The sequence below is a fragment of the Micromys minutus genome (assembly GCF_963924665.1).
Source record: "Micromys minutus genome assembly, chromosome: 11".
Taxonomy (NCBI): domain Eukaryota; kingdom Metazoa; phylum Chordata; class Mammalia; order Rodentia; family Muridae; genus Micromys; species Micromys minutus.
In genome coordinates, this window is record NC_137980.1 from 59170971 (window position 1) to 59184905 (window position 13935).

Sequence of the window (13935 nt, forward strand, 5' to 3'; positions counted from 1 at the left end):
ACAGAAGAACACAAATCACAGCAAGTCTTTAGGTGGGAAGTAGGTATCTGTTTAGGTCCTCCTTAGAAAGTCACACACCTATCAACAGCACCCAAGGACGTCAGTGCCTTACCCAACCCTCATTAAGTGACATGACAAGCTATCTGCCTCTCTGTTCTGAAAGATGTGGAGTCATAATACCAAAGAGGGGAACAGTACTGAAGAAGGATTTCTTTTTTTTTAAATTTATTTATTTTATGTATGTGAGTACACTGTAGCTGTCTTCAGACACACCAGAAGAGAGCATCGAATCCCATTACAGATGGTTGTGAGCCACCATGTGGTTGCTGGGAATTGAACTCAGGACCTCTGGAAGAACAGTCAGTGTTCTTAGCCGCTGAGCCATCTCTCCAGCCCCCTGAAGAAGGATTTCAAACAAGCCGGGCAAGGGAAGAACATGGCTAGCTTGACAGAAATGGCCTCTCCCAACCCTCTAGAGAAGTTGCCAGAACTTCAGCACTGGGACAAGGAGAAGTAGTTACTTTAGCTTTATCCCCATCTTGTTCCACACTCCTAATAGCTCTGCAATGTCTGTCTTGACTTGTAAGTAGTAAATCTGTTGTTTCTGAGCCCTGCCCTGTCTGCACAGTCTGATGCAGCACCAGGGAGGCTCACAGAGGGAGGCTGAGCACCTATGCTACACACATCTGCACTCTTTGAGTTGAATACAAAAGCCAAATGGTACCTGGTGTAGCTATTAAAATTGTTTGAAAAGGAAGTGATGGTACACACCTTTAATCCCAGCACTCAGAAGACAGAGGCAGGTGGAATCCCTGTGAATTCCAGGCCAGCCAGGTCTATGTAGAGAGACCCTATCTCAAATAAACAAAAACAAAAAGCCAACAACAGCAACAAAAAACAAAACAAAAAGTTTGCTTGACTTCAGGATGCAGACCATAAGTGGACTCAGTGGGCAGGTGTGTCTGAAGGGCCTGAAGCAACGCCAGCACTGTCACAAGGGACATGGTTTTACAAGTTAAATTTGGTTTCTTTATAGCTTTCATTATAAGAGACAAACACACCAATTATAAAAGTGTTTTTATTTTAAATCAAAGTACCAAGCAGATACTTGCTAAACAACATACAAAGTAGAACTCAAAAGAACTCAAACTTGCTCTTCTGCGTGCCTCCTGGGCAGGCATGGAAAGGAGCTTGCACCCTCTGCAAAACCAAATCCTGTCCTATTTTCTCAGAAATCCAAGCTGAAAGCAGTCACAAGCACCCATGTTTGCATGTGGAGGGGGAAGACCTTCCTTTCTGGGTCCTGAATGGCCCAACAAGCAGGGAACACAGCAATAGGAGTCAGTAGGAACCAGAGAGGCAGGTATAAACTCGTGGTGGGGCAGTGATCAAACTTCCTCTCCTAGAATTCAGGGTTTCATGCAGACGGGACTATTGGGCCTTCTCTGTCCCGCTAGAAACTGCCTTGGAGGACGGGCTGTAGATAGCCTCTGAGGACACTGGGAAGGAGTGGTATAAACTAATTCGGAAGCTGATTTGAGAATTATTTTTGTATGGCTCTGAAATAAACTTCACCTTCCAGTACCTCCATGCTCTAAGGGGCAAGGGCCAAAAATGTTTCAACCTCACTCTTATGAAGAAAGGAAACTGGCCCACATCCCCAAAAGCAAATGACATCTGGGGCTTGTGCCAAGGAAAGGCTCTTGGTTCCTAGGGCAGGGAGGTTTTGTGGTTTTGTTTGTGACATTAATCTAGTCTAAGCTTGTAGAGGAGGGACTTCAAGGAAGTACCCACCCTGTTGGTCCTCCCAATGCCTCTAAAATCACACAGCTGCATATAATAGAACTTGTAACTCAATGAAAAAAACAAAACAAGTTTTTAAAAAGGAGTATATACATAAACAGGTAAACATCTGCCAAAACCAGCTGATTCCTGGCCACAGTGAACAGTGATGGAATAGAGGGAAAACAAGAACCTCAGTAGCTTGACATGGGATGAGAGCAGGGGTGGGAGGTGGGGTGGGTGGAGGGGGCAGGTAAGGGCCCAGTCACAGCAGTGGTGTGAAAAGAATCTGGGCACTCGAGGGGGATGCATGGATGGAGAGACAAGGTGACCTTCAAAACAGTGAAATGGGACAGTGGTCCCTTCCCACTGTGGGGCCCTTGAAAGGAAAGCCTTCAGTTGACAGAACAGGAGATTCAAGAGGCACCTTAGGACTATCCCAGGACATCTTTTACCAAGAGGCTGAAACTTTGTTCCCTGAAATTGTCTGGCTCCAAGAACTCTGGCCTAGGTAGCCCCTAGCATGGGCCCAAACCTAGACCTGTAAAAACTGCCCGAAGACAGCCTTTCATGGAACATTCTGGATTCTGTCTTCCAGCTGACCGACCCACCACTCTAAACAGCCTTATACCCTCTGGAGCTCTCAGGATATATCTCAGGATAGAGACACTGGGTATTGGCCAGAGAGGCCCAGCACTACCTACCTCCAGGAGAGACTGGGGGGGGGGGCAACTCTAAGGGAGTACAAGAGCCAGCTGCACACAGGGAGTCATTTGAGCTACCCCAAGTCTTAGGCATACCTCCACAAAATCTTCCAGAGCTTCATCTCAGGGAAAGACACTACTTAAGACCTCTAGCACCTGGCTAGGTGTGTATGTATTGGTGCCCTGGGTCCCTCCCAAAACTGACTCAGGAGCCTAGGCACTCAGCATTGTTTTGGTTGAAAACACTATAATTGATTTTTTTTCCCTAGAAGGCTACTAAGCAATTTACTTAAAAACACCTGCAGCCCATGTGCAAAGGGGTCTAGAACATGCCAGGTCCATGAGACCCCTTCACCACCTGAGTGCCTGTGGGGTGGGGGTTGGGGTCCTGACTGGGGTCTGCACTTAGCCCCAGGGCATGTTCCCAACAGTGAAGGAACATGGACACTGGCCATACTGAACCAACAGAGAACTGTGGGAAGAGACCAAATCCATAGGATCTATGGCTTCCACACTCAGGCATGCTGCCTAAGACATGTGTCAATAATGTCCCAGCAGGCTCAGCCCCATGGGGGTGCAGGCACTAGGACCTATGATCAGCTGGGCTCGGTGCTGGCTCTGTAGCTGTACCAGGAGCACCCAGGCCTCCTCCTGGTCAGTGACCCTCTGGTTCCTGCTCAAGGCCCAATGTGTAAACAGGATTAATAAGCAACAGATGGAAAAGAGTATTTCCCACAAAAAAAGGGGAGGAAGTTTATAAGTTGAAGACAGATTTTCCAGGTTGCTGGCAACATTCTGCCCCCTTTTCTTCTCTTGATTCATCCGGCAATCCTCTCTTTGGTTCAGCCCATCAGACCTGCTTGTGCTGAGCCAGCCCCGTGGCCTGTGTCTGTAGTGGCCTCTGCCTGCAGTGGCCTGAGGAGAGGCAGCCAGCCCATCTTGGAAGGATTTTACCTCCCTGCCAGCTATTTCTGCTCATGGTCTTCTGCTACAGCGGCCACCTCAATAGTGGCTGTGTGTTCCTCAGGTCCAGTAGCAGCTGCTGTAGGCATTGTCACAATGGTGCTCCCTGTAGGTGATGCCTGAGCCACATTCTGTAGTGTGGGTCCCAGGCCAGGAAGGGTGAGCAGCTGCAGGGGGCTGACCACCTTTAGTACTGTGCTGCCATCCTGCATGGCAGCTGTGCTCAAAACTGTGAGGCTGGATGTGTCCGGATGAATCTCTACTGTGCTGGGGAAGGTAGAGCCAGAGGAGGCCAGAACTGTGTAGCCTCCAAGCAGTGGGGAGGCCGGTGAACTGGCTGGGGCAGCTTGAGGAGAGCCCTTGCCCAGGACAGTGGAGGGCAGTGTAGATACTACTTTGCCAAGTGGCACACTGGTCAACTGGGACATAGGCATTCCAGGGCCAAGAGCAATCTGTGCAGACTGTGTAAGCACCTGGGAAGCCATAGCAGCTGGTCCAGATGTAGCCCGTGCAAGACGGGGCCGCTTCATAGGGGATGGCAAGGAAACTGGGGTCAACGTCATGAGCACATTGCTGAGGTGCTGGGACTTGTGCTTCAGCTCCTTGGCACGGCGGCGATGTTCATCACACTGCTGTTCCAGGGCTGCAGGGGACACACAGCATCACCACAGAGAAGAGGGATGGGAACAGGTGGTACCCACAGGGAAAATGCAGACATGTACAATCAATGAGCAGATCATAAACCAACATCAGCCGCATGACTAGGGGGCTGCTTGCCATAAGAAAAACCTTCCCCTCAGCACCACTGTGTTTGAGTTTCACATGAAAGTTGTTGATAGACCAAAACAACCAAGTAAAATGCCTATTTATACACACACACACACAGACACACACACAGACACACACACAGACACACACACAGACACACACACACACACACACAGTACACATTTAAGAAAATTCACCAGGAAAAACTTATACACCAACACTACAGGACAATCCAGCTCTGGCTGGAGCAGGAGTTTTTTTCCATTTCCCTGTCTTATTCCTTTAAATTAAATAATTTGGCTCATCACAAGAAAGCCAGTAAACAGTGACCTGTGCTTTCTGTACTGACAGGGTCTGACCACAACCACTGGAGTTTTACTGATTTTTCCATGTATGATGTCTAGTGTTGTTCTGACTTCTTAGTCCTCAAATGAAAAGCTCACCTATGCAGCCATGTCTCAGAAAAGCATGTGGACACACAACTTGAGAGGTGAGCCTACAGGCTCCTCGAACCCCACATACCTGCCAGGTCCCGTGCATACTGTTCCCGGGAACGATCCATCTGGCACTTGTGGCTGGCCAGTACCTTCTTCACCAGATCCAGCATGCCAAAGTTTTGCACAATGTTATTGAGGAGAACAGCATCTGAAAGAGACAATACCAACACTCAGTGAAAATCTAGGCTACTCCTAGAGTTCCTGAATTCCAGTGCTGGGCTGTCTCCTCTTATGGAAGGAGAGAGCTCCAAAGATTCTCCTACTGATAACTCCCCTTAGCACAGCTTCGAACCCAGCCACATGGCAGGGCCTGGGGCTAGCGGGAGAGAGACTCAGGCCCTCTTACCTCGGAGCTGCAGGGGTGGGTCCTGCACTCGTTGCTGCAGGCCTTTCATGGTTTCTTCCAGCTCCTGTTGGAATTCCTGTATTACTTCATCCAGTAAACCTGCATCCTTCAGTCCCCGCCAAAATGCAAATGTGTCATCTATGATGGAGAGTCAGGTAGACAGGATACAAATTGATGTACAGAGTAACTGACAACAGGAAGTAATAAAGGACATCACCTCAGGAGGTCAGCACATAAAGCATTGAGTTCCATAGTACAGCCCATAAATCTAGTAGGTCAATGGTTGGATCCTAAACCCAGCTAAGATCAGATCATGGGTAGATAGTTCCTGCCATGAGCCCACCCATAATCCTGAGAAGCTGAAGGAATATACCTCCAATGGTTGTGGTCCAGTCACCAGGGTCCTCACAGGTCTCGATTGTGATGGTGGCAGGTGAGCCATTCACTGTGAGTAAGACATAGCTGTGAGTGTTGCTCTACATTATAGCTCCTGGAACTTTAAGTCTTGATAACCCTTCTAAGGCTCCATCTGAATCCTTCTTTGCCACCCATTTTCACAAAACTGATAAGCACAATACACTAGTAATTCTACTTCATACAGAGTACTTCTCTACTTCATGGTGAGTTTATTCTCAGTCACAGATATCTATAAACACACAAAGAACAGAGAAACACCCTCTTGAGTGATCACTCATCTTCAGCAGATCCCAGCATTTTGCTCCTCTAGTTCTATGTGCACATCCCTACAGCTGAGCCCTGTGAAGAAAACTGTCCACCTTGCCTCTCTCTCTACCCTACAGGCCACTCTCGCCTCATCTTATTTGACTGACTTATCATATTTCCATTTTCTTATATTAAGAGAGAGACAAACCATCTATTCAAGTATATCACCAAGTACATTTCTGATACCTACAAACTCAATGACCATACAGTTTGTACTTGGAAGTTCTGGAGTTTCTGACCAAGGCTTCATGCACAGATCTAGCACAGAGGCAGACTCAGAAGCAGGCTTATTCCAGAAACTTTCCAACTGGCCTACTACTCATTAATATTGTAATGTTTGTGAGTCATGTATACATGGAATCAACTGAACAGAAACCCTTCTCCCTAGCCATACAATATTAAAGCCAAAAACTCATAGAAATCCTAAGCTAAAAAACTAAATAACCAGAAAAGTTGAGTCCTAACCCCAATTCTGTTTTTCCTAGGCACTACAGCCTTGATTAGAGGCCCAGAAAGCCCTCTTGCGTTGCCAGGAGATGGCGCTAGCAATTCCTATTTGTCTTGGCCTGTCACCTACAACCGATGTTCTTTTTTTCAGGAACCACTATTTATCGTCTATTTACTGTAAAAGCTATTCTATACATTTCTTTTTTGCATGAGACCTACAAAATAATCCCATGAAATTGGCATGCTGGTTACCATTTCACTAAGGCTTACAGGAATAGACTAAGAGATGTTCTTCTAGTCATAACGGAGCTACACACTGATAAAGACATCATCAGTTGGAAACCCTACAAGGGTGAAAATGCATTTAATATACTTATCCACCAAATCTGTATACTGTAGTTCACCTAACTCCAAGTATACTTAAGACATCTCACTAGCCTCTGAAAGGCTGTGACTAATTTTAGTAAGGGAAGCCAAGTTAACCACTAAGACATGGACCACTCACTCCCCACACTGCCTTTTGTTTCAATGTGCCCCCAGAAGAGCTCTGTCCTGACCCCCTAATGTACCTGGTGCTTTGGGTCCAGAAAGAAGCTAAACCTTTCAGATCATGGTAAACCATAAACATGGACTAAGGACTGAGCTAACAAAGGCCAGTTCCTGACCTATGACCCTCGGTGACACTGGCTTTCTGAAGAAAAGAATGCAGCACTGTCAGAAGAGCTGAACCCTAACTCTGACTCTGCCGAATCTTGACCAACTAGTCTACAACAAAGCACTTTGAAGAACACAGAAGGAACTCATAGGACCTCACTCTTTCCCATCCCCAGATGAGGCTCAATTGGCCTGGTTAAACAGAGAGGTCATACATAGATCCTGATCATTTGGAAGTAATTGTCAGCTTAATACTGTGAAATGACAGCTAAGTGACACTGCCAAGAAAAGAGAAAACAGCCCAGTTTCACCGGGTAACACGACAAGGAACTCAAAACCCAACTTCATTCTCACTGCCATTTACAAAACTCCTCTCTCAAAACTAGACAGGATTCTAAAGAAAACTGCAGGGTGGTAGTAGTGCATGTCTTTAGTCTCAACACTTGAAGGCAGAGGTAGGTAGGTGATCTCTGTGAGTTAGAGGCCAGCCTGATCTACTAGGCTAGTTCCAGGATAGCCAGGGCTACACAGAGAAACCGTGTCTCAAAAAAACAGGAGGGTAGGGGATATAAAAGTCAACCTTTCTACAACTCTGAAGGACAGATATCAACAGAGAAGAATATCCTAAATTGTCACCCAAAATCAAAATGGCAGGAAAGACCTGCATCCAGGTACCAGTAAGAGATCTAAAAAAGACAGTTTTTCAAAGCACCAAGTACCAAGGAAAATTTATCTCCAATCCAGGCAAACCTTGAGTGGGAAAGAGCAGGCCTGGGGACATAGGCCATCCTTAACCATTCTTTATACCCTCCTATATGTGAATTACTATTTTAAAGTGAAAATAATGCAAGTGTTTTAAGATTCCCTATGAGCAGACAGGTGGCAGTGGTATATGCCTTTAATCCCAGCACTCAGGAGGCAGAAACAGGAAGATCTCTGTGAGTTCAAGGCCAGCCTGGTTTACAGAGTGAGTTTCAGGACAGCCAGGGCTACAGAAAGAAACCCTGTTTTGAAAAAAAACAAAAACAAAAAAACGAAACAAAAGATTTCCCATTAGTAAAATCAACAAGCTCCCAGATGTGCTTCCAAGAAGGCTGACCTAACACTGTAGGGCCCCATGTGGAAGGGAAGAGACAAGGTGTATGGCAGCCAGACAGGACTGGTCAGGATAGCTGCAATTGACCTGAAAGACTGGCAGCCTCTTGCACCTACCATCAGCTGCAGCTGGTGTAAGCGGGATGTACTCTGTGGATGTGGGACTGCTCAGGGACACACGGGCCCCTGAGAGGTCAATCTTGGTGCTGCGGCAAGTATTAGAGCAGACCTTGTCATGCTGGTAGAAGTCTAGCTCTCCAGAGTCCATGATCTTCCTGTGGAGAGGCCAGAGCAGTTCAGGTGAAACCTAACTGAAAATACCTCATCCACTGTCTACTGCAGGAGCTGAAGTTGCCAACTGGTTCCAATGAGGTAGAAGATGGGCTGCAACGTTCACTGTGCACCAAGTTCGACGTACGTGCAGAACAGGTGGCACAGCCACCCCAGGCCACCCACACAGCATTCTATTCATAGGAGGGAGATGAGAACACTAGCTAGCAAGTATCTATGTTGTGAGTATGAACCTAGGGAGCAGACCCACAGCTAACAAAGGTGGTGAGTGGCTCAGTATAGGAGAGAGGTAGGAATCATTTCCAGGGACAGCCTTACCTTTTAGGACAGAAAGGGAGTTGCTTAAAGCTTAAGACAATATCTAAAGCTATAGTCACTTATTCTTACCTATCAGGGGGTTCCCTTCTAAATACTTCCTCTTGCCTCTCTGAGGTCTTGGATTAAAACTCAACCAGTTTCAAACAGCCTATTATAAACATAAACAGATGGCCAGAGGCTCTAGCTATACTTAGTCTATGGGCAGTACTGACCTGAGACAATTCTAACATACCTCCCCCAGCCTGTGGTCTCAACAGCTATCCTATTAGACATATCCTAGAAAACAGAGGGGATCTTGGAAATATAAGGCTGAGAGCTATGACAAAGTATCCAGAGCTAATTCCTCTGAGGCAAAGTTCTGACTACTTTGACAGAAAACAGAGTACCCGAGGGAGTGGCTGCTTAGGAAGTGATGTGGCACGGGTTGCTGCAATACTCCCAACAGAGCATGTTAAATTCCAGATACACAGATATGGGTATTGGCTCTTGGGTCATAAAGGATATGAGCCTGACATGTCCTAAGTGCCTGTGCACTTTGCAAGGGTCTTTAATGAAAAATAATGAAAAAGACAGAAGTAAAGCGTAGCATAAAGAGCTGTTAAAAAATTAAGCCTAAATGCCTATCTATGCACAAACACCAGATTATATCCTTAAGTTTTAATAGTACCATATTCATAAACACACACACACACACACACACACACACACACACACACACACACACACACACCATCACCATTACCATCAAGTAAAGAATTAGTGGAAATCAAAATAAACTTAACCAAAATACCCTATCTTCAAAAATATAAAACCAAATGAAAAAGCAATGGCTGTGAACCCCTCCCATCATCTCAAGTTGATCAGATGCCCACCTGAGCATGATGCCATTCATCCGGATGGCTCTCTTCCAGTCCTTCAAGGTAGATTTCCCTGCCAGGTGCACAAACTCCTTTGGGCTGATCACATGTTCATCATACTAGAAAGAAGCACAGCAGAGAACCGTCTGAGCCTGATATAGGCCTGGTGAGGCTGTAGCACAGCCTGTTCTCCCTTCCTGCTCCAGCCTGCACCAGGGGTTCACAACAAGAAAGAGAATCACAGCTCTATCAGTCACAGGCTTCAGTACAGAATTCTGATATAGTTCTACTGCAGTATCCCCAGTAGCCAGTTCTCTACCTGGCTACTTGGCATGCTATAACCCCACAAAAGTGTATTATGTAGGAGATGAGGGGACAGACCACAGCAGAGAAGAAAGCTTTTGTACTCTTCTACTAGAAAAGACACAGCAATATCTTTCTTATGGATAATTTATTCCTTTAGTGATATGCACCCATATCACATCAGAAAAAAGTGGTATTAATCAAAACACAAGCATACAGTCTGCCTATGGATGACACCTTGCATGGATGGGCCCACTAAGAAACCACAGAAATGTAAAATGCACAGTGTTATGTCTTGCACAGTGCTCATACATGTCCACTTCAAAGTCAGAAGAACCATATTCTTGACTCAATAGTGATCTGTTGTTTGCTAGGGCAGAAAGCTTAGAAAAGTAAAATATACTATTCATTTTTCATAAGCAAGCAATGACTAGAACCGAAGAATGAAAATAAAGATCAGATGGACCAGTTTCTGCAGGTAGCATGGTCACAACTGTCATGAGCATCTGCTGGTGGAAGTGATAATGCCTGACTCCCTGAGAACCAGTACATGTCTTGTACGCCATAGCAACAGGAAAGAACCCTCTTCACACTGCTGATCAGAGCAGCACTGGAACCACTGTAGTGCCCAGCATACAGCCCTTCATCCTGCTCATCTCACTTTGCCTTCCTGGTCTGACCCTGCTACCCATTTCCTTTCCTCCCCTCATGTAGGTTGATGGCTTGCACCATTTCTTTTCTTCATGCTGTGCTAGGCCCTGAGCATATTATGCCTTGACTGTCAAAGGTCACTCACTAACCACTGAGAGTTACCGTGTAGCTAGTATTCCCCTCTATCTAGTTGTTTATTTATTTACTTGCTTATTTGCATCTGAGATAGGATCTTGCTATGTGCCCATGGCTGGACTGGTGATTACTGTGTAGTCCAGACTGGTCTCAAGCTCAAAGCCATCATCCTCTTGAATGCTAGGATTCCTATTAGCATTTGTACCCACACCTGGCTACGCAACATTTCATCCCGATCAGTGTTGTCCTCATGTCTCTTACCCTCCATTCCTCTTAATACCTATTTCCTGTCTGGGATATCCTTTCTTCTCTACATGAAACATATTCAGAGCATTCTTTGGAGAAAATATGCTGATGGCAACTTAGTTTTGCCTGAAAATGTCTATTTCATACTTATGTTCAGGGATAGCTTTACGATAATTCTCTTGTATCACAGCGAGAATATAGCACTATACAACCTCAGGCACTACTTCACCGCCTTTCAGATTCTCCTGAGCAATCTCTCTCTGCTCTCTATTTTTATTTGTTTATTTCTTTATTTAGCTTATTTGTTGGAGGTATGATCTCACTGTGTAGTCCCTGCTGGCCTAGAACTCTCTATGAAGACTAGGCTGACACTGAACTCAGAATTCTGCTTGTCTCTGCCTCCTGAGTCCATGCTAGAATTTAATATATGCACCATCATATTAACAAGCTGGCTCTTGTCATTTTGTTTTGGGTATGGAAATTAAAGCCTCTCACATACTACATTCTCAACTTTCTGGCCATTTTAAGAAACTCTGTTGGGTGCTTCACTATGGGATATTTATATTTTATCTAATTTTTAATTTGATATAATTTCAAAATTATGGAATAATTACAAGGATAATTCAGGAACTCCACTATACTTTCTTCAGAATCAGAGCTATTTTACTAGGTCCTTCAGTACCACTGAAATCTACAAATATATGTATAAGCATGTCTTCTAGACTGGTGAGACCCTTAGCCCTTGACCCCATACTACATAGACATAGGCTAGGATCAAGGTGCTCAGATACAATCATGAAACAGCCTCCCAAATCAGGAAATCATCAGTGTATCAGTGTCCACCTGCAGAGTGCATATTCAACTACACCAACTGGTACAGTTACAACCTTTCTCCCGGTTTTGTCTTGATACTGAACTCAACCCAAGGATGACCACAAGGCTTATCAAAGTCTTTCATAAAACCACTTCCCACACTACCTTTATCTGTCTTTACTTTTGCATTTTTAAAAGCATACAGGTTAGGTTTTTGCTTTTTTTTTTTTTAATTTTGAAAAATGATGTGTGTGAGTGTTCTTCTTATATGTATGTATATGAGTGGAGCATGAATATGCCTGGTGCCTGAGCTGGTCAGAAGATGGCACAGGACCCCTGGAACTGGAGTTGTAGATATAGTTCTATAGAGAGAGCTGCCATGTGGGTGCTAGAAATTCAATCTAGATCTCTTAATTACTAAGCCATTTTACAATCTTGTTTTTGTTGTTGTTTGAAATTTTTGACAGGGGTTGTTTTTGTTTTTTTGAGACATTTCTCTGTGTAGCCTTAGCTGTCCTAGAACTTGTTCTATAAAGCTATACAGAGGTCAGGTGGGCCTTGAAATCACAGAGATCCGCCTGTCTCAGCCTCCTGAGTGCTGGGATTAAAAGGTATGTGCCACTACCCCAGCTTTGTTTTGTTGTTGTTATCTGTTTCATTTTGAAAGCAGGGTTTCACTGTGTAGCTCTGGCTGTCCAAGAACTTGTTATTTAGCCCAAGTTAACCTGGGACTCACAGAGACCTGTCTGTCTCTGTCTTCACCAGTTAAGATTATAGGCATGTACTACCATGCCTGGCTCTGCAGGTTGGGTATTTTACTATAGTTCTGTCTCCCAATTTGAAGTTTGTCTCAAGAGTCTGGGCAGGAATACCTAGTCCACCACTCCTTCAATATTCCTTCTCAGAAAACCTTGTTTCTCTCTGCACATATCCAATAGAAGTAAGTGTACTTAATATATAAGTAAGAAAATTTACATGAAATGCATTGCAATAAGCTTATCTTATTTCCCAGTCATTAAGCCATTGCCAATGAGTCAATAACTCCAAGCCCCTTTCTTCCTGACACTGTATCCCAACTTCTGCTTTTTCTTGCAGCACCTTCCACAGACTATTTTTATAAAGGAAAAAAAAATGTTGCATATACACTATCCATATACTCCAGTCCTCTTAAACTTACTATTGGTAAAGATCATAACTAGCTTCCTATTAGCACTGAATTATAGCTTTAGGGAAATTAACAGAAGCATGCAAAAGGATCCTTACTACTGTCCAACGAATCACTGATGAATAGACTCTAAAGAAACCAGTCTGTTTTTGGTTTGTTTGTTTGGTTTTTTTTGTCTGTGTGTGCATGTATATATGCATGTTTATACACATGTATGAAGGCCATATGTGGTTTGAATGAGAATACGTACCATAGACTCATATATTTGAATACTCAGTTCCCAGTTGATAAAACTGTCTGGGAAGGATTAGGAGATCTGGTCTTCTTGGAGAAGGCATGTCATGGGGGTAAGGTTTCAAATGTTCACACCATTACACCACTCCATCCTCCCCCCCCACCCCGCGTGCCTGTGACTTAAGATGGAAGCTCTCACTTGCTGCTCTAGTACCATGCCTTCCTACCTGCTGCCATGTTCCCCACCATGATGATGACCATACACTCTAACCTTCTGGAACCATGAGCCCCAATAAACTCTTTCTTTTATAAGTTGCACTGGGTATGGTGTCTCTTCACAGCAATAAAAAGGAAGACATTCATCAAACTTGGATCTCACTAATTTGAAAGACTAGTTAGCCACAAGCTCCATAGATTTTTCTGTCTCTGTCTCTCTAGTGTTGGAATGACAGTACTGCACCATGATGCTTTTTTAAAAAAATATGGTACTAGGATTTTTTTAATGTAACTTAATTACAACATTTCTCCATTCCCTTTTATATACCCTTCCCTGTTCTTCTTCAAATTTATACTCTTTTCCCACGAATTGTTATTGCATGTATATATGTATATACATATATACCTAAATATAACCTGTTCAGTCCATATAATATCACCTGTATATATTTTTCAGGGATGACTATTTGGTACTGAACAAGCAATTGGTGTGATCTTCTCTAGGGAAAGTCACCTCTCCGAGTTCCAGTTTTCCTCAGCAGCCTACAATTCTTTGTGTAGGACTGAGGCTTTATGGATCTTCTCCATCCAGTTTAGCATGTTCAATAATGACATCCTTTTTCAGCTAAAGTTGGATTCATGTAGGCAAGACTTTATAACTGAAGCTTCTAATACTACTAAAGGACACAATCTCCTAGCAAACCTGCTGAGGGTGCTGGGGATTTTA

At 44.3% G+C, this 13935-nt stretch overlaps 1 protein-coding gene across 2 annotated transcripts in view; it reads right to left on the bottom strand.

The window, feature by feature from the left end:
• Positions 1-1060: 1060 nt before the first annotated feature.
• GMEB2 (glucocorticoid modulatory element binding protein 2) overlaps positions 1061-13935 on the bottom strand; it is a 30369-nt gene continuing 17494 nt past the window's right edge. For both annotated transcript variants that reach the window (XM_080924727.1, XM_080924728.1), the window contains exons 5-10: positions 9461-9564; positions 8097-8254; positions 5434-5505; positions 5061-5198; positions 4740-4862; positions 1061-4092 (exon numbers count right to left, since the gene is read on the bottom strand). In XM_080924727.1, the coding sequence (XP_080780853.1) occupies positions 3452-4092; positions 4740-4862; positions 5061-5198; positions 5434-5505; positions 8097-8254; positions 9461-9564 (1236 nt within the window). In that variant the 3' untranslated portion in view covers positions 1061-3451. The remainder of the gene's footprint in view (positions 4093-4739; positions 4863-5060; positions 5199-5433; positions 5506-8096; positions 8255-9460; positions 9565-13935) is intronic.